This window comes from Lissotriton helveticus, chromosome 11 (genome assembly GCF_964261635.1).
Source record: "Lissotriton helveticus chromosome 11, aLisHel1.1, whole genome shotgun sequence".
NCBI classification, from domain to species: domain Eukaryota; kingdom Metazoa; phylum Chordata; class Amphibia; order Caudata; family Salamandridae; genus Lissotriton; species Lissotriton helveticus.
Genome location: NC_136072.1, coordinates 1,192,742,684 through 1,192,770,655, shown reverse-complemented (window position 1 = coordinate 1,192,770,655; position 27,972 = coordinate 1,192,742,684). Strand labels below are relative to the sequence as shown.

The 27,972-nt window shown below is 53.2% G+C and overlaps 1 protein-coding gene across 1 annotated transcript in view; it reads left to right on the top strand.

The window, feature by feature from the left end:
• The window catches only part of GLT1D1 (glycosyltransferase 1 domain containing 1), a 323,118-nt gene that overhangs the window by 133,024 nt on the left and 162,122 nt on the right, over positions 1-27,972 (top strand). The window contains exon 6 of the mRNA XM_078666355.1: positions 22,536-22,592. Within this exon, the coding sequence (XP_078522481.1) occupies positions 22,536-22,592 (57 nt within the window). The remainder of the gene's footprint in view (positions 1-22,535; positions 22,593-27,972) is intronic.

Below are 27,972 nucleotides of genomic sequence, written 5' to 3'. Positions count from 1 at the left end.
CATGGTCTCCTCTACACCCGTGGGTCGCACTGTGACTCCCTCTCCATGGTCTCCTTTACACTCATGGGTCGCACTGTGACTCACTCTCTCATGGTCTCCTCTACACCCGTGGGTCGCACTGTGACTCCCTCTCCATGGTCTCCTCTACACCCAGGGGTCGCACTGTGACTCACTCTCTCATGGTCTCCTCTACACCCGTGGGTCGCACTGTGACTCCCTCTCCATGGTCTCCTCTACACCCGTGGGTCACACTGTGACTCCCTCTCCATGGTCTCCTCTACACCCGTGGGTCGCACTGTGACTCCCTCTCCATGGTCTCCTCTACACCCGTGGGTCGCACTTTGACTCTCTCTCCATGGTCTCCTTTACACTCAGAGGTCGCACTGTGACTCCCTCTCCATGGTCTCCTCTACACCCATGGGTCGCACTGTGACTCTGTCTCCATGGTCTCCTCTACACTCAGAGGTCGCACTGTGACTCCCTCTCCATGGTCTCCTTTACACTCATGGGTCGCACTGTGACTCACTCTCTCATGGTCTCCTCTACACCCGTGGGTCGCACTGTGACTCCCTCTCCATGTTCTCCTCTACACCCGTGGGTCGCACTGTGACTCCCTCTCTCATGGTCTCCTCTACACCCGTGGGTCGCACTGTGACTCCCTCTCCATGTTCTCCTCTACACCCGTGGGTCGCACTGTGACTCACTCTCTCATGGTCTCCTCTACACCCGTGGGTCGCACTGTGACTCCCTCTCCATGTTCTCCTCTACACCCGTGGATCGCACTGTGACTCCCTCTCCATGTTCTCCTCTACACCCGTGGGTCGCACTGTGACTCCCTCTCTCATGGTCTCCTCTACACCCGTGGGTCGCACTGTGACTCCCTCTCCATGGTCTCCTCTACACCCGTGGGTCGCACTGTGACTCACTCTCTCATGGTCTCCTCTACACCCGTAGGTCGCACTGTGACTCCCTCTCCATGGTCTCCTCTACACCCAGGGGTCGCACTGTGACTCCCTCTCCATGGTCTCCTCTACACCCAGGGCTCGCACTGTGACTCACTCTCTCATGGTCTCCTCTACAACCGTGGGTGGGTCGCACTGTGACTCCCTCTCCATGGTCTCCTCTACACCCGTGGGTCGCACTGTGACTCCCTCTCCATGGTCTCCTCTACACCCGTGGGTCGCACTGTGACTCCCTCTCCATGGTCTCCTCTACACCCATGGGTCGCACTTTGACTCTCTCTCCATGGTCTCCTCTACACTCAGAGGTCGCACTGTGACTTCCTCTCCATGGGATCCTTTACACTCATGGGTCGCACTGTGACTCCCTCTCCATGGTCTCCTTTACACTCATGGGTCGCAATGTGACTCAATCTCTCGTGGTCTCCTCTACACCCGTGGGTCGCACTGTGACTCCCTCTCCATGGTCTCCTCTACACCCAGGGGTCGCACTGTGACTCCCTCTCCATGGTCTCCTCTACACCCAGGGGTCGCACTGTGACTCCCTCTCCATGGTCTCCTCTACACCCAGGGGTCGCACTGTGATTCCCTCTCCATGGTCTCCTCTAACCCCATGGGTCGCACTGTGACTCCCTCTCCATGGTCTCCTCTACACCCATTGGTCGCACTGTGACTCCCGCTTCATGGTCTCCTACACACTCAGGGGTTGCACTGTGACTCCCTCTCCATGGTCTCCTCCACACTCAGGGGTTGCACTGTGACTCCCTCTTCATGGTCTCCTCCACACTCAGGGGTTTCACTGTGACTCCCTCTCCATGGTCTCTCTACACCCGTAGGTCACACTTTGACTCCCTCTCCATGGTCTCCTTTACACACATGGGTCGCACTGTGACTCCCTCTCCATGGTCTTCTCTGCACCCAGGGGTCACACTGTGACTCCCTCTCCATGGTCTCTTTCACACCCGTGGGTCGCACTGTAACTCTGTCTCCATGGTCACCTCTACACCCGTGGTTCGCACTGTGACTCCCTCTCCATGGTCTCCTCTAACCCCATGGGTCGCACTGTGACTCCCTCTCCATGGTCTCCTCTACACCCAGGGGTCGCACTGTGACTCCCTCTCTATGGTCTCCTCTGCACCCAGGGGTTGCACTGTGATTCCCTCTCCATGGTCTCCTCTAACCCCATGGGTCGCACTGTGACTCCCTCTCCATGGTCTCCTCTACACCCAGGGGTCGCACTGTGACTCCCTCTCCATGGTCTCCTCTACACCCGTGGGTCGCACTGTGACTCCCTCTCCATGGTCTCCTCTACACCCAGGGGTCGCACTGTGACTCCCTCTCCATGGTCTCCTCTACACCCAGGGGTCGCACTGTGACTCCCTCTCCATGGTCTCCTCCACACTCAGGGGTTGCACTGTGACTCCCTCTTCATGGTCTCCTCCACACTCAGGGGTTGCAATGTGACTCCCTCTCCATGGTCTCTCTACACCCGTAGGTCACACTTTGACTCCCTCTCCATGGTCTCCTTTACACCCATGGGTCGCACTGTGACTCCCTCTCCATGGTCTTCTCTGCACCCAGGGGTCACACTGTGACTCCCTCTCCATGGTCTCTTTCACACCCATGGGTCGCACTGTAACTCTGTCTCCATGGTCACCTCTACACCCGTGGTTCGCACTGTGACTCCCTCTCCATGGTCTCCTCTACACCCAGGGGTCGCACTGTGACTCCCTCTCCATGGTCTCCTCTACACCCGTGGGTCGCACTGTGACTCCCTCTCTATGGTCTCCTCTGCACCCAGGGGTCGCACTGTGACTCCCTCTCCATGGTCTCCTCTACACCCGTGGGTCGCACTGTGACTCACTCTCTCATGGTCTCCTCTACACCCGTAGGTCGCACTGTGACTCCCTCTCCATGGTCTCCTCTACACCCAGGGGTCGCACTGTGACTCCCTCTCCATGGTCTCCTCTACACCCAGGGCTCGCACTGTGACTCACTCTCTCATGGTCTCCTCTACAACCGTGGGTGGGTCGCACTGTGACTCCCTCTCCATGGTCTCCTCTACACCCGTGGGTCGCACTGTGACTCCCTCTCCATGGTCTCCTCTACACCCGTGGGTCGCACTGTGACTCCCTCTCCATGGTCTCCTCTACACCCATGGGTCGCACTTTGACTCTCTCTCCATGGTCTCCTCTACACTCAGAGGTCGCACTGTGACTTCCTCTCCATGGGATCCTTTACACTCATGGGTCGCACTGTGACTCCCTCTCCATGGTCTCCTTTACACTCATGGGTCGCAATGTGACTCAATCTCTCGTGGTCTCCTCTACACCCGTGGGTCGCACTGTGACTCCCTCTCCATGGTCTCCTCTACACCCGTGGGTCGCACTGTGACTCCCTCTCCATGGTCTCCTCTACACCCAGGGGTCGCACTGTGACTCCCTCTCCATGGTCTCCTCTACACCCAGGGGTCGCACTGTGATTCCCTCTCCATGGTCTCCTCTAACCCCATGGGTCGCACTGTGACTCCCTCTCCATGGTCTCCTCTACACCCATTGGTCGCACTGTGACTCCCGCTTCATGGTCTCCTACACACTCAGGGGTTGCACTGTGACTCCCTCTCCATGGTCTCCTCCACACTCAGGGGTTGCACTGTGACTCCCTCTTCATGGTCTCCTCCACACTCAGGGGTTTCACTGTGACTCCCTCTCCATGGTCTCTCTACACCCGTAGGTCACACTTTGACTCCCTCTCCATGGTCTCCTTTACACACATGGGTCGCACTGTGACTCCCTCTCCATGGTCTTCTCTGCACCCAGGGGTCACACTGTGACTCCCTCTCCATGGTCTCTTTCACACCCGTGGGTCGCACTGTAACTCTGTCTCCATGGTCACCTCTACACCCGTGGTTCGCACTGTGACTCCCTCTCCATGGTCTCCTCTAACCCCATGGGTCGCACTGTGACTCCCTCTCCATGGTCTCCTCTACACCCAGGGGTCGCACTGTGACTCCCTCTCTATGGTCTCCTCTGCACCCAGGGGTTGCACTGTGATTCCCTCTCCATGGTCTCCTCTAACCCCATGGGTCGCACTGTGACTCCCTCTCCATGGTCTCCTCTACACCCAGGGGTCGCACTGTGACTCCCTCTCCATGGTCTCCTCTACACCCGTGGGTCGCACTGTGACTCCCTCTCCATGGTCTCCTCTACACCCAGGGGTCGCACTGTGACTCCCTCTCCATGGTCTCCTCTACACCCAGGGGTCGCACTGTGACTCCCTCTCCATGGTCTCCTCCACACTCAGGGGTTGCACTGTGACTCCCTCTTCATGGTCTCCTCCACACTCAGGGGTTGCAATGTGACTCCCTCTCCATGGTCTCTCTACACCCGTAGGTCACACTTTGACTCCCTCTCCATGGTCTCCTTTACACCCATGGGTCGCACTGTGACTCCCTCTCCATGGTCTTCTCTGCACCCAGGGGTCACACTGTGACTCCCTCTCCATGGTCTCTTTCACACCCATGGGTCGCACTGTAACTCTGTCTCCATGGTCACCTCTACACCCGTGGTTCGCACTGTGACTCCCTCTCCATGGTCTCCTCTACACCCAGGGGTCGCACTGTGACTCCCTCTCCATGGTCTCCTCTACACCCGTGGGTCGCACTGTGACTCCCTCTCTATGGTCTCCTCTGCACCCAGGGGTCGCACTGTGACTCCCTCTCCATGGTCTCCTCTACACCCGTGGGTCGCACTTTGACTCTCTCTCCATGGTCTCCTCTACACCCATGGGTCGCACTGTGACTCCCTCTCCATGGTCTCCTCTACACCCAGGGGTCGCACTGTGACTCCCTCTCCATGGTCTCCTCTACACCCATGGGTCGCACTGTGACTCCCTCTCCGTGGTCTCCTTTACACCCATGGGTCGCACTTTGACTCTCTCTCCATGGTCTCCTCTACACTCAGAGGTCGCACTGTGACTCCCTCTCCATGGTCTCCTTTACACTCGTTGGTCGCACTGTGACTCACTCTCTCATGGTCTCCTCTACACCCATGGGTCGCACTGTGACTCCCTCTCCATGGTCTCCTCTACACCCGTGGGTCGCACTGTGACTCCCTCTCCATGGTCTCCTCTACACCCGTGAGTCGCACTGTGACTCACTCTCTCATGGTCTCCTTTACACCCGTGGGTCGCACTGTGACTCCCTCTCCATGGTCTCCTCTACACCCGTGGGTCGCACTGTGACTCCCTCTCCATGGTCTCCTCTACACCCGTGGGTCGCACTGTGACTCCCTCTCCATGGTCTCCTCTACACCCGTGGGTCGCACTGTGACTCCCTCTCCATGGTCTCCTTTACACTCATGGGTCGCACTGTGACTCACTCTCTCATGGTCTCCTCTACACCCGTGGGTCGCACTGTGACTCCCTCTCCATGGTCTCCTCTACACCCGTGGGTCGCACTGTGACTCCCTCTCCGTGGTCTCCTCTACACCCGTGGGTCGCACTAGGACTCCCTCTCTCATGGTCTCCTCTACACCCGTGGGTCGCACTGTGACTCTCTCTCCATGGTCTCCTCTACACCCGTGGGTCGCACTGTGACTCCCTCTCCATGGTCTCCTTTACACCCATGGGTCGCACTGTGACTCCCTCTCCATGGTCTCCTCTACACCCATGGGTCGCACTGTGACTCTGTCTCCATGGTCTCCTCTACACTCAGAGGTCGCACTGTGACTCCCTCTCCATGGTCTCCTTTACACTCATGGGTCGCACTGTGACTCACTCTCTCATGGTCTCCTCTACACCCGTGGGTCGCACTGTGACTCCCTCCCCATGGTCTCCTCTACACCCGTGGGTCGCACTGTGACTCCCTCTCCATGTTCTCCTCTACACCCGTGGGTCGCACTGTGACTCCCTCTCCATGGTCTCCTCTACACCCGTGGGTCGCACTGTGACTCACTCTCTCATGGTCTCCTCTACACCCGTGGGTCGCACTGCGACTCCCTCTCCATGGTCTCCTCTACACCCGTGGGTCGCACTGTGACTCCCTCTCCATGGTCTCCTCTACACCCGTGGGTCGCACTGTGACTCCCTCTCCATCGTCTCCTCTACACCCGTGGGTCGCACTGTGACTCCCTCTCCATGGTCTCCTTTACACTCATGGGTCGCACTGTGACTCACTCTCTCATGGTCTCCTCTACACCCGTGGGTCGCACTGTGACTCCCTCTCCATGGTCTCCTCTACACCCAGGGGTCGCACTGTGACTCACTCTCCATGGTCTCCTCTACACCCAGGGCTCGCACTGTGACTCACTCTCTCATGGTCTCCTCTACAACCGTGGGTCGCACTGTGACTCCCTCTCCATGGTCTCCTCTACACCCGTGGGTCGCACTGTGACTCCCTCTCCATGGTCTCCTCTACACCCATGGGTCGCACTTTGACTCTCTCTCCATGGTCTCCTCTACACTCAGAGGTCGCACTGTGACTCCCTCTCCATGGGCTCCTTTACACTCATGGGTCGCACTGTGACTCACTCTCTCATGGTCTCCTCTACACCCTCTCCATGGTCTCCTCTACACCCGTGGGTCGCACTGTGACTCCCTCTCCATGGTCACCTCTACACCCGTGGTTCGCACTGGGACTCCCTCTCCATGGTCTCCTCTACACCCAGGGGTCGCACTGTGACTCCCTCTCCATGGTCTCCTCTACACCTGTGGGTCGCACTGTGACTCCCTCTCTATGGTCTCCTCTGCACCCAGCGGTCACACTGTGACTCCCTCTCCATGGTCTCCTTTACACTCATGGGTCGCACTGTGACTCTCTCTCTCATGGTCTCCTCTACACCCGTGGGTCGCACTGTGACTCCCTCTCCATGGTCTCCTCTACACCCAGGGGTCGCACTGTGACTCCCTCTCCATGGTCTCCTCTACACCCAGGGGTCGCATTGTGATTCCCTCTCCATGGTCTCCTCTAACCCCATGGGTCGCACTGTGACTCCCTCTCCATGGTCTCCTCTACACCCATGGGTCGCACTGTGACTCCCGCTTCATGGTCTCCTACACACTCAGGGGTTGCACTGTGACTCCCTCTCCATGGTCTCCTCCACACTCAGGGGTTGCACTGTGACTCCCTCTCCATGGTCTCTCTACACCGGTAGGTCACACTTTGACTCCCTCTCCATGGTCTCCTTTACACCCATGGGTCGCACTGTGACTCCCTCTCCATGGTCTTCTCTGCACCCAGGGGTCACACTGTGACTCCCTCTCCTTGGTCTCTTTCACACCCGTGGTTCGCACTGGGACTCCCTCTCCATGGTCTCCTCTACACCCAGGGGTCGCACTGTGACTCCCTCTCCATGGTCTCCTCTACACCCATGGGTCGCACTGTGACTCTGTCTCCATGGTCTCCTCTACACTCAGAGGTCGCACTGTGACTCCCTCTCCATGGTCTCCTTTACACTCATGGGTCGCACTGTTACTCACTCTCTCATGGTCTCCTCTACACCCGTGGGTCGCACTGTGACTCCCTCTCCATGTTCTCCTCTACACCCGTGGGTCGCACTGTGACTCCCTCTCCATGGTCTCCTCTACACCCGTGGGTCGCACTGTGACTCACTCTCTCATGGTCTCCTCTACACCTGTGGGTCGCACTGCGACTCCCTCTCCATGGTCTCCTCTACACCCGTGGGTCGCACTGTGACTCCCTCTCCATGTTCTCCTCTACACCCGTGGGTCGCACTGTGACTCCCTCTCCATGGTCTCCTCTACACCCGTGGGTCGCACTGTGACTCACTCTCTCATGGTCTCCTCTACACCCGTGGGTCGCACTGCGACTCCCTCTCCATGGTCTCCTCTACACCCGTGGGTCGCACTGTGACTCCCTCTCCATGGTCTCCTCTACACCCGTGGGTCGCACTGTGACTCCCTCTCCATGGTCTCCTCTGCACCCAGGGGTCGCACTGTGACTCCCTCTCCATGGTCTCCTTTACACTCATGGGTCGCACTGTGACTCTCTCTCTCATGGTCTCCTCTACACCCGTGGGTCGCACTGTGACTCCCTCTCCATGGTCTCCTCTACACCCAGGGGTCGCACTGTGACTCCCTCTCCATGGTCTCCTCTACACCCAGGGGTCGGATTGTGATTCCCTCTCCATGGTCTCCTCTAACCCCATGGGTCGCACTGTGACTCCCTCTCCATGGTCTCCTCTACACCCATGGGTCGCACTGTGACTCCCGCTTCATGGTCTCCTACACACTCAGGGGTTGCACTGTGACTCCCTCTCCATGGTCTCCTCCACACTCAGGGGTTGCACTGTGACTCCCTCTCCATGGTCTCTCTACACCGGTAGGTCACACTTTGACTCCCTCTCCATGGTCTCCTTTACACCCATGGGTCGCACTGTGACTCCCTCTCCATGGTCTTCTCTGCACCCAGGGGTCACACTGTGACTCCCTCTCCTTGGTCTCTTTCACACCCGTGGTTCGCACTGGGACTCCCTCTCCATGGTCTCCTCTACACCCAGGGGTCGCACTGTGACTCCCTCTCCATGGTCTCCTCTACACCCATGGGTCGCACTGTGACTCTGTCTCCATGGTCTCCTCTACACCCATGGGTCGCACTGTGACTCCCTCTCCATGGTCTTCTCTGCACCCAGGGGTCACACTGTGACTCCCTCTCCTTGGTCTCTTTCACACCCGTGGTTCGCACTGGGACTCCCTCTCCATGGTCTCCTCTACACCCAGGGGTCGCACTGTGACTCCCTCTCCATGGTCTCCTCTACACCCATGGGTCGCACTGTGACTCCCTCTCCATGGTCTCCTCTACACCCATGGGTCGCACTGTGACTCTGTCTCCATGGTCTCCTCTACACTCAGAGGTCGCACTGTGACTCCCTCTCCATGGTCTCCTTTACACTCATGGGTCGCACTGTTACTCACTCTCTCATGGTCTCCTCTACACCCGTGGGTCGCACTGTGACTCCCTCTCCATGGTCTCCTCTACACCCGTGGGTCGCACTGTGACTCCCTCTCCATGTTCTCCTCTACACCCGTGGGTCGCACTGTGACTCCCTCTCCATGGTCTCCTCTACACCCGTGGGTCGCACTGTGACTCACTCTCTCATGGTCTCCTCTACACCCGTGGGTCGCACTGCGACTCCCTCTCCATGGTCTCCTCTACACCCGTGGGTCGCACTGTGACTCCCTCTCCATGGTCTCCTCTACACCCGTGGGTCGCACTGTGACTCCCTCTCCATGGTCTCCTGTAGGAATGTAGATCCCTGACTATGGTTGCCCCCAACTTTTTGCCTGGTGTTTTGCTGGTTTTCTGACTTAGTTGACCTGAGGCCCTGCTATTCAGGACCTCAGGCCTACTGCTCTCTCTGTAAAATGGATTCCATTTACCTTAGGTACATATCTAAATTGGATACTGAGCCACCTTATCAGTCCCTGTACAGTGTACCTTAGGTACCCAGGGCATAGGTGTACCCAGGGCCTACCAGGGGCTGCAGCATGTATTATGCCACCCCTGGCTGGCCATCCAAATCTGACACAACTGGCTGCACGACAGCTGGGGCAAGGTGGTGTAATCACCCTTTGCTTTAGATATAGTATACCTATATCTAACCCTAAAATGGACACACAGATCTCCTATCAGTCACTCCTATGGCAGGCCTTAACAATCCTGGAGGCAGAGTGCTTGGAATCGTGTGAGATGGTGCTCTGGCATGAGCTGAGCCTGTCTGTGGCTTTCGGGATCTATCCCTTAGCCGTTTCCATGATATCGCATACCATATACTCTTAAGTGCATTATAATCCTCGCGGTTAAATGCCAACTCTGGTATCGCTTTATCAAAACATGTCGAGTAAGGTGTCATACGAATTGGAATACTAACCCCTCGCCAATTCTGGCGACGGGGTTAGCATTCCACCCTTCTAGAGGGACACGACATGTATGTAACCCCTAAACCCGGTTAAAGTCAAACAGAGCCTCAGCTCCACAAAATGGATGCTGCCACCGAGACACAAGTCTGCCCTCCTGCTGCTGGGAGTCCTCCCAGAGCAGGAGATAAGGACAAAGGGTTTCCTGCCAGGGGCGGTGCCAGCACCGTCCCAGACAGGGTTTTGTGTATTGTAGGTAGGCAGGGCTTTAGAGGAAGGTGACTGCACGTGGCACCCCGGTGCTCACTGTGCATAGGCTGGCTGGAACCAGTTCCAGGGACACTCCAGACCCTGTGCTGGGGAAAAGCCCGCCAAGGAAGTGGGTGTAACCACCCCCCTCCTGGTCCCACCCATAGGGCAGGACTTAGTTGCGTGCCAGCCCCCTTTTCCCAGATAAAGGTAGAGACTGGCCCCCTTCCAAATCAGATCATCTTTGGAATCAAGATACCACTTTCCACGAAAGGACTTCACGATTTCTTCCTCAAGATTCTCCCTTGTGGCTAAGGAGTAGTCACCCTGCATCCGCAGGCACCATCTAAGAACACTGCGGTCTGCTGCACGTCCTTCCTCCGGAATCCGACTGCCCAGCTCGACGAGACCCGGCTTCCCTGGCACCTCTGACCTCTACCAACCTCTACAGCACAGCTGAGAACCGTGGGTGCGACGAGACCTCGAGGGACCGGCCATCGCCAAGACTGCACGACTTCTGCACAGCAAGCCCACCGAGTAATTTCCTGGTGAGTGCTTTGGGGTCCGAGAAGCCCCCACCCTGAGCAGCTCCAGCACCGAAGAGCAGCCCCCCAGCATCTCCACGATCGGCGTGGGGCCCTTCTGCTTTTGCTTTGCTCACCGCGTTGTTTGGCTACTAGCCCGCTGGCTTGTGGCCTTCCGAACGACGCCCGACGACAACACTGCTGCTAGTCTGGTTGCTCCAGACTGGCCCTTGCTTCCCTCCATCGGAGAAGTACCCTGGACCCTCCTGGTCCGGCTAAGACGCCATTTTAGGTCCACCGCGTGGGCCTTGCATTTGCCAAGACTTGTTGCCCAATCCTGGGTCCAGCGACGTCGACAGCAAGAACCTTCGTGGGACAGCTCGCACCTCCATCCTGGTCGCCGACAACGCCTCCTGGTCCGAGAGACTGCAGAGCCCAGCAGCGCCCACTCACCTGACTGCGGTGACTTCGCCCGGTGCCATCCTGGTGCCCACTTAATCACTGGCTAGTGATTCAAGAACTTGGTCCTCTCTGCTTTCAGGTTTCCTTCTTCCTTGATCCAGGCTTGGATCCATCGAACTTTCCTTCACTGGTCGCCTGCCAGCAACTTCCTTCTTCCAGGCTCCTGGTCCGGCAACGAGATTCCCGACGTCTTTTCAGACCTATGCAGCTGCAGCCCCTGGGCTAGGTAACTTCGGCACTTCGGTGTCCCAGCATAGCCTCACTATCCAAGGGTTAGGATCCACTGTCGTTTTCTCCCTACCAGGTCGGGTTCGCCCGTGAACACTAACTTTGTGAATTCTAGCTTCCATAGACTTTGTCCCGCATCCCGCGTGAGAGTGCACACTCTGCACCCGAGTTCCCTAGGCCTCCTGCTAGTAATCTAAAGGTTCAGTAGTCTAGTCCTAGCGATCCCAAAGCCTCTGAGAATCGTTACTTACCTGCTAGTAATTCGCATTCCACTTTTAGAGTATATGGTTTTTCGTGCCCCTCGGGCATTTGTGTATAACGTGCTAACTTAAGTATTTTCATAAGAGTTTTGTTGTGTGCTTAGCACCCTGTCCTCATAAAGAGTACAGGGTTGTTGTGATTCTAATAAATACACTGTTTATTTTCATAACACTTGTGTGGTGTCCTTTCACTGGGTGTTCAAGGGGTAATGTGATGGTAAAACAGCTGGCTTAACACGCCCTCTAGAGTCTTAGCCTTAGACTGCTCGTATCCATGCTACTAGGATAGCTGGTCTATAAGGTTGACTTACAACCAATCATCAATAAGGGTTGTTTGGACTGATATATAGTGATCACTAGAATAGTGAGCACTGCCCATCAGGCCAACTTCTCACATTGGTGAGCAGCGGTTGGGATTTGAGCTTGCTGTTGTTTTACCACACATGCCCTAAGAATATCTTGTGAAAGATCACATAAGTACTAAAGGTACATATAACTTAGCTTAGAATACTCTGAGTTCTACTGAACCAGCTGTTGTAGCTCCTAGGGCCTAGCACACTCTAAACTACAACTCTAGCAAGGGATCAGTAGGCAAACATATAGTGTAGGTAAGTGCACCACTTACACCTCACTAGAAAAGCATGTCTACCCAGGGAGAATCTACTGAGACTTCCCTGGTCAGTGTTGACCCTCCACAGGTCACTTCAAGATATGCAGCTCTCAGTTTCAAGGAGATGAGACAGATCTGTGTCTCCAGGAAACTGAAGCAGGGGTCTAACCCCACCATTCCCTTTCTGATAGGTCTCTTAGAGACATATGATGCCAGGAAGATTTCTCAGTTACATGAGAACATGCCAGCCTTGGAGGGAACCTCTGGAGATCCAGACCTCTCCAACACTGCTACTGCAGTTGAGGAGGAGGGGGATCAGGAGGAACTCTCTGGGGATGAGGTAGACAAAGGTCTTGAGGTAGTCAGAAGGCTAACCAGGGCCAACTTAGACTTACTTGGGCTAGGATCTGGGGGACCCCCAGTACTGACCCGAAGTGGGCCTAACCTTGGAGTTAGGAGAGATAGATCTCTTTCTAGGGACTCCAATAGGTCTCTGCACTCTAATGCCTCTTCCCAGAGGAGAAGGAGCTCTCCCCAGTGGAGATGGACTTCCCCTCAGAGAAGAGAGCATGAAGCAAGGATGAGACAAGCCAAACTGAGGATTGAAAGGGAAGAACTTGCCCTGGCCAAAGAGAAGCTTGCCTTTGCTAGAGAGCAGCAGATGACTGGGATAGTTCCCACTGGTGGCAGCAATCTCCCAAGAGAAAAAGAGAAGGGTTTAGATACTAAACACCTGACTAAGATAGTGCCCCCCTTTAGACAAGGGGATGACATCCAGAAATGGATGGCTGCTTTGGAGAGGGCCTGCACTGTGCAGTGCATTCCCCAAAGTCAGTGGGCAGCTATACTGTGGCTCTCCTTTGATGGTAAAGGTAGAGATAAGCTCCTCACTACAAGAGTGGAGGATGCTAACAATTACCAGGTCCTGAAAAATGCACTGGTTGATGGGTTTGGCTTAACCACTGAGCAGTACAGGTTGCTGTTCAGAGACACCCAGAAAACTCAGTCTCAGGACTGGTCAGACTTTGTTGATTGTGCCACTAAGGCTTTGGAAGGCTGGCTACTGGGTAGCAAGGTTACTGACTTCACAGGATTGTATAATCTTATTATGAGAGAGCAAGTCTTAAATAATTGTCAGAACCAGTTATTACACCAGCACCTGGTAGACTCTGATCTGACCTCTCCACAAGAATTGGGTAAGAGGGCAGACAAATGGGTCAGAACCAGGATTAGGCCCAAGAACCAAGGTGGTGACCAGAAAAAGGAATCAACCAAGCCTCAAGAGAAGGGTGGGAATAAATCTACAGATCAAACCACATCAGGGCCCCAAAAATCCTCTGAGGGGGGTGGGTCCCAGAATCCTTCTAATAACCAGAAGAAACCTTATTGTTATCCCTGTAAACAGGTGGGTCATTTGAAAACTGACAGCAGTTGCCCAAAGAATAACAATAAGGACAACATACCCCCAAGAAACATTCCCAAGCCTCCTGTTACTACTAGTAGTAATCCCCCAGGTGGTGGGAGTGCCCCCAAGAATTTGGGTGCATTTACTTTGGGAGTTCCTGGGGACTCTGGCCTAACCAGGTCCCCAAACTTAGATACTCTTGTCTGTGAGACTGGCATGGGGTTTGCCAACTTCACAACTTGTCCCAACACTTTGGGCAAGTACAGACAGGAGCCCCTCATCAATGGTATAAAAGTTGAGGCCTATAGAGATACAGGGGCTAGCATCACTATGGTGACTGAGAGTCTAGTCCCCTCAAGGCAACTTTTACCTGGTGCCACATACCAGGTAACCAATATTGATGGAGTACAGAGAGATCATCCCATGGCAGTGGTCAATCTCAGCTGGGGAGGTGTCACTGGCCACAAGAGAGTGGCAGTGTCACCAAACTTGCCTGTAGATTGCCTACTGGGGAATGATTTAGAGCTCTCAGCCTTGGCTGAAGTTGAGCAAGAAACCCATTCTAAAATGGTAAACACCCATGGTAAGGTTAGTGGGGCAGTGATAGCCACAGCCCCAGTCCAAGATGTCCTCCCTGAACAGGTCAGGAGGGTTGTGCCAGTCACAACCCAATCTCAGACAACTTCCTTCCCAGAACAGGTTGTCAAGGCTGTCATGGTAACAGCCCACACCCAAACTGAGCCCCCTCCTGAAAAGGTTGGGAGAGTTGTGATGGCCACAGCTCAAACTCAGACAGATGATAGTGTTGTGAAGCCTGAAACTATGGATCACTCCACTCAGACAGAGAGCATTGAGGAGGAAGAGAAATCTCCCTCCCACCAGACTTTAGGAAAAGATCAGCCTCCTCAGGGAACTGATCTGACCCCTTGTGAAGAAACTGCCACAGAGGTAGTCAGGCCTAGCCTGGCAGAACCCCTGATGTCAGTGGACCCTTCCAAGGTGGGACCCAGTCTGGAGCAGGTAACCTGCCCCTCTCTACCCTGCCTCAGTCAGCCCAGGGCTGTAGAGGTCAGGGAGGCCAGTGTTGGACCCCAAGGGGCCCCCTGTCCAAAAGAATTTCCCAATCAGCAGATTAAGGGCACTGAAGCTAGTAGTCCTAGCCCAGTGAAAATAAAACCTACTCCTGAGGGATCCCCCTTAAAATTAGTTAGGGACCTCCCACAGATGGACACTGTTGGGCACAGCCAAACTTGGGACCTGAGGGCCCCAGACCTGACCTGTCCCTCCAGTAAGCCAAACAGAGGGACCCAACCTCCAGCTGTAGGTAGCCAGAGGTTGACCCTGAGAGCCCAGAACAACTCAGTCTTGGAAAGAAAGGCCTCTATGGTGGTAAATGATTGGAGGAAGCTGAGCCCAAAATTAGTGGAGCCTCACTTCAGTACTCCATTTCAGCACCAGCCTTTTACTTTGCCAAAACACACCACAGGTAGAGATTCCCTATGGTGGAGACCCTCAGACACCCTTAGGGTGAGGGATTGCTTAGTGGACCATGAGATAGGGGGTAACCATGCCAGTGCTGGTACTTCCTTATATGGCCACTCAGGCAATATAGGCTTACCTGGCAAGGCTAGCCTTATCTCCTTTCGTTTGGGGGGGGGTTATGTAGGAAGGTAGATCCCTGACTATGGTTGCCCCCAACTTTTTGCCTGGTGTTTTGCTGGTTTTCTGACTTAGTTGACCTGAGGCCCTGCTATTCAGGACCTCAGGCCCACTGCTCTCTCTGTAAAATGGATTCCATGTACCTTAGGTACATATCTAAATTGGATACTGAGCCACCTTATCAGTCCCTGTACAGTGTACCTTAGGTACCCAGGGCATAGGTGTACCCAGGGCCTACCAGGGGCTGCAGCATGTATTATGCCACCCCTGGCTGGCCATCCAAATCTGACACAACTGGCTGCACGACAGCTGGGGCAAGGTGGTGTAATCACCCTTTGCTTTAGATATAGTATACCTATATCTAACCCTAAAATGGACACACAGATCTCCTATCAGTCACTCCTATGGCAGGCCTTAACAATCCTGGAGGCAGAGTGCTTGGAATCGTGTGAGATGGTGCTCTGGCATGAGCTGAGCCTGTCTGCGGCTTTCGGGATCTATCCCTTAGCCGTTTCCATGATATCGCATACCATATACTCTTAAGTGCATTATAATCCTCGCGGTTAAATGCCAACTCTGGTATCGCTTTATCAAAACATGTCGAGTAAGGTGTCATACGAATTGGAATACTAACCCCTCGCCAATTCTGGCGACGGGGTTAGCATTCCACCCTTCTAGAGGGACACGACATGTATGTAACCCCTAAACCCGGTTAAAGTCAAACAGAGCCTCAGCTCCACAAAATGGATGCTGCCACCGAGACACAAGTCTGCCCTCCTGCTGCTGGGAGTCCTCCCAGAGCAGGAGATAAGGACAAAGGGTTTCCTGCCAGGGGCGGTGCCAGCACCGTCCCAGACAGGGTTTTGTGTATTGTAGGTAGGCAGGGCTTTAGAGGAAGGTGACTGCACGTGGCACCCCGGTGCTCACTGTGCATAGGCTGGCTGGAACCAGTTCCAGGGACACTCCAGACCCTGTGATGGGGAAAAGCCCGCCAAGGAAGTGGGTGTAACCACCCCCCTCCTGGTCCCACCCATAGGGCAGGACTTAGTCGCGTGCCAGCCCCCTTTTCCCAGATAAAGGTAGAGACTGGCCCCCTTCCAAATCAGATCATCTTTGGAATCAAGATACCACTTTCCACGAAAGGACTTCACGATTTCTTCCTCAAGATTCTCCCTTGTGGCTAAGGAGTAGTCACCCTGCATCCGCAGGCACCACCTAAGAACACTGCGGTCTGCTGCACGTCCTTCCTCCGGAATCCGACTGCCCAGCTCGACGAGACCCGGCTTCCCTGGCACCTCTGACCTCTACCCACCTCTACAGCACAGCTGAGAACCGTGGGTGCGACGAGACCTCGAGGGACCGGCCATCGCCAAGACTGCACGACTTCTGCACAGCAAGCCCACCGAGTAATTTCCTGGTGAGTGCTTTGGGGTCCGAGAAGCCCCCACCCTGAGCAGCTCCAGCACCGAAGAGCAGCCCCCCAGCATCTCCACGATCGGCGTGGGGCCCTTCTGCTTTTGCTTTGCTCACCGCGTTGTTTGGCTACTAGCCCGCTGGCTTGTGGCCTTCCGAACGACGCCCGACGACAACACTGCTGCTAGTCTGGTTGCTCCAGACTGGCCCTTGCTTCCCTCCATCGGAGAAGTACCCTGGACCCTCCTGGTCCGGCTAAGACGCCATTTTAGGTCCACCGCGTGGGCCTTGCATTTGCCAAGACTTGTTGCCCAATCCTGGGTCCAGCGACGTCGACAGCAAGAACCTTCGTGGGACAGCTCGCACCTCCATCCTGGTCGCCGACAACGCCTCCTGGTCTGAGAGACTGCAGAGCCCAGCAGCGCCCACTCACCTGACTGCGGTGACTTCGCCCGGTGCCATCCTGGTGCCCACTTAATCACTGGCTAGTGATTCAAGAACTTGGTCCCCTCTGCTTTCAGGTTTCCTTCTTCCTTGATCCAGGCTTGGATCCATCGAACTTTTCTTCACTGGTCGCCTGCCAGCAACTTCCTTCTTCCAGGCTCCTGGTCCGGCAACGAGATTCCCGACGTCTTTTCAGACCTATGCAGCTGCAGCCCCTGGGCTAGGTAACTTCGGCACTTCGGTGTCCCAGCATAGCCTCACTATCCAAGGGTTAGGATCCACTGTCGTTTTCTCCCTACCAGGTCGGGTTCGCCCGTGAACACTAACTTTGTGAATTCTAGCTTCCATAGACTTTGTCCCGCATCCCGTGTGAGAGTGCACACTCTGCACCCGAGTTCCCTAGGCCTCCTGCTAGTAATCTAAAGGTTCAGTAGTCTAGTCCTAGCGATCCCAAAGCCTCTGAGAATCGTTACTTACCTGCTAGTAATTCGCATTCCACTTTTAGAGTATATGGTTTTTCGTGCCCCTCGGGCATTTGTGTATAACGTGCTAACTTAAGTATTTTCGTAAGAGTTTTGTTGTGTGCTTAGCACCCTGTCCTCATAAAGAGTACAGGGTTGTTGTGATTCTAATAAATACACTGTTTATTTTCATAACACTTGTGTGGTGTCCTTTCACTGGGTGTTCAAGGGGTAATGTGATGGTAAAACAGCTGGCTTAACACGCCCTTTAGAGTCTTAGCCTTAGACTGCTCGTATCCATGCTACTAGGATAGCTGGTCTATAAGGTTGACTTACAACCAATCATCAATAAGGGTTGTTTGGACTGATATATAGTGATCACTAGAATAGTGAGCACTGCACATCAGGCCAACTTCTCACATCTCCTCTACACCCGTGGGTCGCACTGTGACTCCCTCTCCATGGTCTCCTTTACACTCATGGGTCGCACTGTGACTCACTCTCTCATGGTCTCCTCTACACCTGTGGGTCGCACTGTGACTCCCTCTCCATGGTCTCCTCTACACCCAGGGGTCGCACTGTGACTCACTCTCCATGGTCTCCTCTACACCCAGGGCTCGCACTGTGACTCACTCTCTCATGGTCTCCTCTACACCCGTGGGTCGCACTGTGAGTCCCTCTCCATGGTCTCCTCTACACCCGTGGGTCGCACTGTGACTCCCTCTCCATGGTCTCCTCTACACCCATGGGTCGCACTTTGACTCTCTCTCCATGGTCTCCTCTACACTCAGAGGTCGCACTGTGACTCCCTCTCCATGGGCTCCTTTACACTCATGGGTCGCACTGTGACTCACTCTCTCATGGTCTCCTCTACACCCTCTCCATGGTCTCCTCTACACCCGTGGGTCGCACTGTGACTCCCTCTCCATGGTCTCCTCTACCCCCATGGGTCGCACTGTGACTCCCTCTCCATGGTCTCCTTTACACTCATGGGTCGCACTGTGACTCTCTCTCTCATGGTCTCCTCTACACCCGTGGGTCGCACTGTGACTCCCTCTCCATGGTCTCCTCTACACCCAGGGGTCGCACTGTGACTCCCTCTCCATGGTCTCCTCTACACCCAGGGGTCGCACTGTGATTCCCTCTCCATGGTCTCCTCTAACCCCATGGGTCGCACTGTGACTCCCTCTCCATGGTCTCCTCTACACCCATGGGTCGCACTGTGACTCCCGCTTCCTGGTCTCCTACACACTCAGGGGTTGCACTGTGACTCCCTCTCCATGGTCTCCTCCACACTCAGGGGTTGCACTGTGACTCCCTCTTCATGGTCTCCTCCACACTCAGGGGTTGCACTGTGACTCCCTCTCCATGGTCTCTCTACACCCGTAGGTCACACTTTGACTCCCTCTCCATGGTCTCCTTTACACCCATGGGTCGCACTGTGACTCCCTCTCCATGGTCTTCTCTGCACCCAGGGGTCACACTGTGACTCCCTCTCCATGGTCTCTTTCACACCCATGGGTCGCACTGTGACTCACTCTCTCATGGTCTCCTCTACACCCGTGGGTCGCACTGTAACTCTGTCTCCATGGTCACCTCTACACCCGTGGTTCGCACTGGGACTCCCTCTCCATGGTCTCCTCTACACCCAGGGGTCGCACTGTGACTCCCTCTCCATGGTCTCCTCTACACCTGTGGGTCGCACTGTGACTCCCTCTCTATGGTCTCCTCTGCACCCAGGGGTCACACTGTGACTCCCTCTCCATGGTGTCCTCTACACCCATGGGTCGCACTGTGACTCCCTCTCCATGGTCTCCTCTACACGCAGGTGTTGCACTGTGACTCCTTCTCCATGGTCTCCTCTGCACCCAGGGGTCACACTGTGACTCCCTCTCCATGGTCTCCTCTACCCCCATGGGTCGCACTGTGACTCCCTCTCCATGGTCTCCTTTACACTCATGGGTCGCACTGTGACTCTCTCTCTCATGGTCTCCTCTACACCCGTGGGTCGCACTGTGACTCCCTCTCCATGGTCTCCTCTACACCCAGGGGTCGCACTGTGACTCCCTCTCCATGGTCTCCTCTACACCCAGGGGTCGCACTGTGACTCCCTCTCCATGGTGTCCTCTACACCCATGGGTCGCACTGTGACTCCCTCTCCATGGTCTCCTCTACACGCAGGTGTTGCACTGTGACTCCTTCTCCATGGTCTCCTCTGCACCCAGGGGTCACACTCTGACTCTGTCTTCATGGTCTCCTCTACACCCAGGGGTCGCACTGTGACTCCCTCTCGCATGGTCTTCTCTACACCCATGGGTCGCACTGTGACTCCCTCTCCATGGTATCCTCCACACTCAGGGGTCACACTCTGACTCCCTCTCCATCAGTCACAGTCTAAGGTGTCCTGCTCCCCTACCCATGGGACTCGTTGTCACTCTATCTCTCTCCTGGTCTTTCTTTCTGCGCTCTCTCCACGCTGTCTCATTCGGTCATTATTATGTCACGTTGAGGTGTCACCCGTGCAGTGTCTCCTCTGGTTCCTCTGCACTTCGAGTCTCTTTTTAAGAGTAGCGCCTTGAACCCCGCTCCCTTTCCTCCTCTTTGCTTCTCTACTGCTGTTATCAAGGAAGAGGGACGAAGGGCTTTTAAAGGTCCGGCATACGGGCCCTGAAAGAAGTAATAAACAATTGAGTATGCCGTTCCTCCGGAATGAGGACCCTCACACACCCTTTCAGGTGTCATGCTACATCATCGGGCGTTTGCTCCTCGTCGGGTCGGCGCTGCAATACCCGACGGGCACCCTATGTAGGGGCTCTTTGGCGGAGATCTTGTATTCCTTGCCGTATGGTGCAGTGGGTGTAAGGGGCCCTAGGAGTGTAGAAGTGCCAAAGTGTAGGTTCAGGTAAACCTTGTGAGTTAAAACAGGGAATTGGAGGAGTGAGGAAGACTCGTTTTAACGGTCCTGCCTCCCACCCTGGTTAAAAACGTGTGTGGCGACTCTCTGCAATGATCTTGCCGATTGTTGCGCTCAAATTACTTGGGTCGCCATGTTTCTTGCCTGATAGTCTGGTGGATCTGGCGGCCATTCTTCAGGACCTAATGAAAAATGTATGTATCGTCACTAAAAGTGCCACATGACATCGTAACCTTTGAGCAAGCTGTGCTCAAGGATTTAAAAGAGGTCAGACCCGAGGCCCCCTTTCATAACTTCTCCATAGCAGAACGGTCTGCAGTAAGACCTACGGCTGATGACGCTACCATAACCATCAAGCAGGCTGACAGAGGGGGTGCAACTGTAACCATGTCCACCAGTGATTATGATACTGAGTGCCTTCGCCAGCTTAGTAACGATTATACTGTCGGGTATTGCAGCGGCGACCCGATGAGGAGACTGCCCGATGAAGAAGCATGACTCCCAGCGGGCTGGGTGTGTGTGAGGGCCCTCATTCCGAAAGGAAGGATTCCCCGTCCCTCCTCTCGTTAGACATCCTAGGATCCCGCTTTCTCCTTCTCTACTACCCCTTTCCCCTCCTATACCTGCTTCTCTCTCTACTCCTTTATCAGCGACCCACAATATTCCAGCCAGTGCTTTAAATGGGCCGGTACTGAGTACCGACACTTCTTATTTTCATCACTCTGAGTACCGACACTTCTTATTTTCATCACTCTGAGTACCGACACTTCTTATTTTTATCACTCTGAGTACCAGCACTTCTTATTTTTATCACTCTGAGTACCAGCACTTCTCTACTGCCGAGGAGAGTGCCTGTGCTCATTAAAGGATAGGCGCATTGCTGCTAGGGCTGGTAACCTGTCTCTGACAGTCAAACACTTCTGTAGCCCTGAGCCGAGCCCCCGCTGGTTTGCATGATATCTGGGTGTTCACCATCAGGCTGTGTTGAAAGAAATCGAGGTAGCCCGGTGACAGTGCAAATAAGAAAGACATGAGAGGTAAGGAGGTTAAAATGGCTTTAATCCCACCCAATTCGTTTGTGTGTGTGCGCCTGCTTGTGTTTGTGTGTTTACCTGTGCGTGTTTTCGTGTTAGGGAAAAGAGGGAGGAAATCGAGACACTGTTGGGGGAATATTAAAGGACATGTGTGGAATGCTTTGTGTGTGCACATATGTTCGTTTCTTTATGCGTGTGTCTGAATGCTCGAGAATATATAGTATTGTGCCAAGTAACAGCAAATAACAGTATTCGAGCTGCAAATATTGCAAAACCAGGAATTGTTAAAATATCACTGCGTTTGTCTTTTGTTTTGTGTAATGATTTAACCTATTTTATTCATAGAAACCATTTCTCATGTGTTTTGGTATGAGCTACAACTAGTATAGAAGTCAATAAGTATGTCATGTCTTGCCTTTGGCCACGCCCCTAGCCCCGCCCACTCACCACATTTAAATGAGTACTTGCACTATTTTTTTCTCATTTAACATCTTAAACGCCGCGGCAATTCCGCTGCGGTGCGGGCGTTCTGAAGAGTGGGCGGGCCGCATCGGCCAACGGACGTACGCAGCACTACGAAGGTAGTGCTGCGACAGCCGTTGACGACGGCAGCAACGAAAGGGTTAAAGCACTGATTCCAGCAGTGTCCCTGAAAGAGAACATTTCATCCTTTGGATTAAAACCGTCCTCTTACCAACATTTTCCTTACACAGGTATTGTGTCCTCTTCTTCAATAACTAATTAATGTATAAATCACATTTACCTTTAACTTGAATTTTGGCCTCCAGCATGACCCAGACCCAGCAGCGAGCCTGAAGGGTGTACATTCAAAGTCCTAAACCTTGCAGAACAGACCACATGTCACCCCCCTGGCAGGGCACCGGGGCCACCTTTGTCCAGCATCACCTGCTGCAGGTGCGGCCACCTGTGCCGGGTGTGCGGGCGGTGGGTCTCTTCCGGGTCACGCCCCTCCTGCTGGGTCCTGACACCTGATGTCTTCGAGCTGGGGAATAACACCTGCCTCTTCTTCTTCCCTTAGGGATACTTACCTCCCCGACTCCTGCCTTCAACTACGAGGCGTTCCTGCGACGCACAGGTAGGTACCTTCTGCTGGAAAGAAGAATTATACTCTTTGTGTCATTATCATTTATCTGAAATGTGTCATTGCCTTTGTCTCTTTAAGTGCACAGCCTGCGGCGTTACACAAACCCCTATTTCACAGAGATGATGGTATTCCTGTGATATATTCTCTTTATTTTGCAGAAATTGCACCATCCAATGGGATGCTGTTGTAAGTGAAGGTCAGAGGCCGCAGTGCAGATTATAAGAAGGTTTATTAGATCTTAGTTTCAAGTAGGTAAGTAGATAGCAACGCCCCCACCAGGAGCAGCCTCCGTGCTGCTCAGCCCACACTGTCAACTGACCGCATCCAAGCACAGGCACTCTCAACACTCCGCGTGACTTCAGTCACTGACTGAGCAGCAGGGGCTTGAGAGCCAGGCGGTTGCTTTATCACCTTCGATGCTCATGACAAGGTCAGCTCGTCATGCAGTACACTGATCGTGTGCTTATGACGAGCTGACCTTATTTATTTTATTTATTTATTTGCTTATTGAGCGCCTGAGTCAATTCCCGAAGGGATATCTCTGCGCTGTTACTTAAAGCTGGACAGTGTATTATATGATTCACGCTGTGGGGAAAGAATGAGTAATTTATGGCTGGGTAAAGAGATAGGTTTTAAGTTTTTTCCTGAAAAGTTCCAGATTACTGATCAGTTTGAGCTCAGTGGGTAGGGAGTTCCAAAGGATAGGTCCTTTATAAGACAGGGCTCGGCCGCCTTGTCTAGCTCTTCTTATTTTTGGGACCTGTAGCAGCTGATGATTGCTTGAACGTAGTGTACGTCCGGGAGTGTATGGGACAAATTTTTCTTTTAGATATTTGGGGCTGGTTCCATACAGGCAGTTATGTATCATACTACAGATTTTGAATTTGATGCGCTGTTTTATTGGCAACCAATGGAGTTGGCGAAGCAGAGGACGGGAAGGTGTTCTGGGTGGGGCATTGAGAGCCAGTCTAGCTGCCGTATTTTGGACAACCTGAAGTTTATCCAACTGTTCCTCATTTGCTGATAAGTATAGTCCGTTGCAGTAATCCATTCTGCTTATTATAAGAGTTTGTATGAGAGTTTTTCTGTGATTGTCTGGCAGAAATGGAAAGACGCGCCGCAGTAGCCCCACCACGTGGAGGCACGCGCCTGCCACTTGAGTGGTGTGCTCCTTGAGCAGGAGCGCCTGATCTAATTTGACGCCAAGGTTTTTTGCTATTGGTTTAGGGTCGGGGACAGGGCCTAGCTCCAAGGGCCACCATTCTGGGGACCATAGAAGAGTCGCCCCCCCAAACAGCATTACCTCGGTTTTGGACACATTGTATTGGAGGAAATTCATTCAATGTCATGAACAATGTAAAATCAGACTAGGCAGCACCCAGCGGGAATTGCTGTAGCAGTCAAGGTGTTAAGATATTAAGGTACAACCGATGCCTCGGCTGAAGCGGATTTCCTTCCCTGCAGATAATTAGTTTGACATTATAGTGCGTTTATGGATTGGAATCCCCAATCCATTTTCAGAGCTTGATCATTGCCCATTGTTTAATTAGTATCTTATTGATGCTGAAGACGCTGGTCCCCGTCCATGCCCTTTATCTGCACCTTGCAGAGAGCAGTTTCAATAGTCTCTCACTTTCCATAGGTACAGTTTGTTTTTTAGGTCGAGCCTGTGGCAGCGCGCATACGCTGCTCGCTCCGCGAGGCATGCTGTATTAGGGTACGTTGTTGATGCGGCTCCCACTCTCAGCTCATTTTTGTCATTGGCTTTGTTTCATTGTCCTCCTCAAATGGTGGCTTCTGATTCGTAAATGGGCTTGTTAGTCCCGCCTTGGTACCGCCTTGTCTCCATTTGTTACGTCCCATAACGATTGGACCTTTTACTTGTTTGGTTACGCAGCCTGCTTTATCTAGGGGGTGAGCACTATTTGTGTTACTGCCACCGATGGGGACAGTGGCGGCTGCTTTTTGGGAATTTGCATAATAATTGTGGCAACTGCTTTAGGGACACTGCAATCATTTTCAATATACATTTTATTCATTGTTCATGTTGAGTGTGGCGCCCACTTCTGGGACACCGCGCTTTGTTTTATTTTTATTTTTTTTAACTTTCATGGTGAGCACGTTGCCTGCTTCAGGGACACCGCGCTCTGTTTGTTTATTATTTGTTTTTACTTTAAAACTGAGTGCGGCGCCGCTTCAAGGACACGGTGCTCGGTGGTAACGTTTTTTTTTTTAAAGAAACCAAGCGCGGTGTCCTTGAAGCAGTAACGTGCTCAGTTTTAAAGTCAAACAAGCATTTGCGGTGCAATAGATCTCTCATTTATGTGATTTCATTTACAATGCCAATAGCTTAAACTTGCATAAATGCAAGACCTATTGCATTGCAAAGGCTTGTTTAACTATGAAAAGATTGCTTTTTTTTCTAAAAATGTCTGTATTCGTTCACTACATAACAACTTTCGTTCTCTTCTTTTCACTATAAACCACAACATGTTATAATGCAATATTTTAATCAATCACTCATTATTTGTAAAACGCGGCTTGTCCTGAGAGGGTATCCAGGTGCTTGCTGTATGTCTCATTCGAAGAGCCAGGTCTTGAGCCCCTTCCTGAAGTCGGTCAGCGAGGGCGAGGTGCGGAGTTGGAGAGGGAGGCTGTTCCAGGCTTTTGCGGTGAGAAAGGAGAACGAGCGCTCTCCGGCGTGGCAGCGGCATACAAGAGGGATCTGTGCGAGGGCGAGGTGTGTTGAACGTAGGTTCCTGAGGGGCGGGGAAGTGCAGGTTGTGGTTCAAGTAGGTGGGTCCTAGGTCATGGAGGGATTGTAGACGTAAGACAGGAGCTTGTCATGGCATCTCTTCTGGACTGGGAGTTAGTGAAGGTCTGTCAGGTGCTGGGTAATGTGAGTTCTCTTGGGCAGGTTGAGACTCAGTCTGGCAGCTGCGTTCTGGATCATCCGGAGTCTTTGTGTGAGTTCTGTGGTGGTGCTTCCTTAGTTTGCGTTGCCGTAGTTTAGTCGGCTGGTGATGAGGGCATGCATTACAGTCTTCCTGGGGCGATGGGGAGCCACTTGAAGATTTTGCGGAGTGTGTTGAAGCATGCTGAGGAGACGATGTTGACCTAACATTTCATAGAGAGTACGCGGTCTAGTGTGACCCTAGGTTGCGGACGTGGTCTTTCGACGTGGAGGTTGGTCCAAGTTCCGATGGCCACCAGGAGTCGTTCCAGAGGGCAGTGTGTTTGCCGAAGATGAGAAGTTCCGTCTTGTCCGTGTTGAGCTTTAGACAGTTGTCCTTCATCCACACTGAAATGTTCTTCATGCAGTTTTGGAAGTTAGACTTCATTGAGGTGGGTCAGCAGACAGTGATAGGACGAGCTGTGTGTTGTTGGTTTAGGAAATAATGTTAATGTTGTGTGATCTGACGATGTCTGCGAGTGGTGTCATATAGAGTTAGAAGAGTGTTGGGCTGAGGGGTGAGCCTTAGGTACGCCGCAGAAGTTGTGCTTGGCTTGCGATCTGAAGGGAGAGAGGAGGACTTTCTGGGTGCATCCTTGGCGAAAGGATGCCATCCAACTGAGTGTGTCGTCTGTTATACCAATCTGGCGTAGGCGGTCGATGAGTGTGTGGTGGGAGACCGTGGAGAGGTCACGTAGGATCAGGGTGGCTGATTCTCCTCTGTTGAGTAGGGTTCCATCGTCGTCTGTTGTGGCGATCAGAGCTGTCTCGGTGCTGTGGTTGGGTCTGAACAGAAGGCAAAATATAGTTAGTCTCAAAATCAGTTACATTTCATATTTAATCAGACATATGGAATTAACATAGCACTCAACTTACTTGCTGAACTCAGTAATGCAGCATGAGGTCAGACCTAGGGGCCGCCACAACAGAATTGTACATTTTCTGAGTCCACAGTATGCAATAGGTCAATGTGAATTTGTTTTCTATGAATTAGAAAAGCATCACTGGCTCAGCTTCAAAATTAGCCATCTTTTTTATGGAAAATACACTGTAATGGACTGGACATTGCAGGCCTTAAAGCTCTAAGGCAAGGTGCACTGTATCCCATTTGTGCACATATCTGCATGAGCAGATATGCCCCTACAATGTCTAGTCTATTATTGGATATTGTAAGTGCACAGGGAAGCCATGAATAGTACGTGGGCTGGATACTTGTCATTACGAGTTTTCTCGCTCCATGATGGCTTCACTGTAGCCTAAGATGTTTGGTACCAACCATCTTGTCTTAATAAATTCTCACTGATGCCAGTGCTTGATTTATTATTAAACGCACACAGGAGACCTTTGTGAGGGTCCCATAAAACCTACCAAGCACTTGTGTGGTCTCTGACTAGTCTTAGCCAGCCTGCCACCACCAGACATGTTTCTGACCTCATGGGTTGAGGATCAAAGCCTGCTCTGGGCAGAGGTGCTTCACACCTCCTCCAGGCCAGGATGGCCTTTCAGGGCGGGAAGCTTCAAATGCGAGGCCACCTTTGGAATGCCACCCAGGCAGCTCCAGATAGTGGAAAATGCCAACCCCCTTTCCTGCTCCACATTTTGCTGGAGGAGAGACAGGAAAATGTGTTAAATTAGAAGGTGAGTCCCCATTCAGCCTTCACCACCCCGAAGGTGGGGCAGGCGATGTGGAGCCCATTTTTCATTTTCCTCCATCTTGGTTTGAGTAGAAATTGGCCAGTTAGGGTAAGGGTAGTACTTCTTCCCACAGGAATGGGTCGCTTAGAGGGAGGAGACACTTTAAAGGTAGGTAGCCCATTGCTACTACCTGTTACTCCCTTTAACATCCCTAAATTTAGTATTTATACAGCATCCAGGGACCCTGAACTTAGATTTGTTGGACACAGAGAAGAAAAGGACAAAGAAGAGCTGCTGACCTGAGGACTGACGCCCTGCTACAGAAAATTGGTGCCAAATTCTACCTGCTGCCTTAAGGACTTGTCAATTGTGGTGTGCTGTCTCGTCCTGCAATTGTGAGGCCTCAAAAAACCCAGGAGCTCCTCCAGCCTTCTGCAAATCACCAAAGAATCCCTTTGGAGTGGAGGTGCTGCTCCCCTGCAGCTGCAGTCCCCGAAATGCAGAATCCAGTTGTATCGAGTTCCTGATCCCCAGCGACTCCAACACAGCCCTCAAACCAAAAGTGGTATACCAGCTCCAGATAGTCATATCTGTCTCCCAACACAATTTGAAGACACCAGGATCTACCAGAGCCGTGCCGCACCAATACTAGGAATCCAAAACCCTCTGCAGCGTACACCGAGGCGAAGAGTACAGTCCGGACTCCAACTGCTCTAGAAGCAATCATCAGTAGAGGAGAGGTGAGACCCACTCCGTGAGTGGCCTAGCTGTCCCGGAATGGCC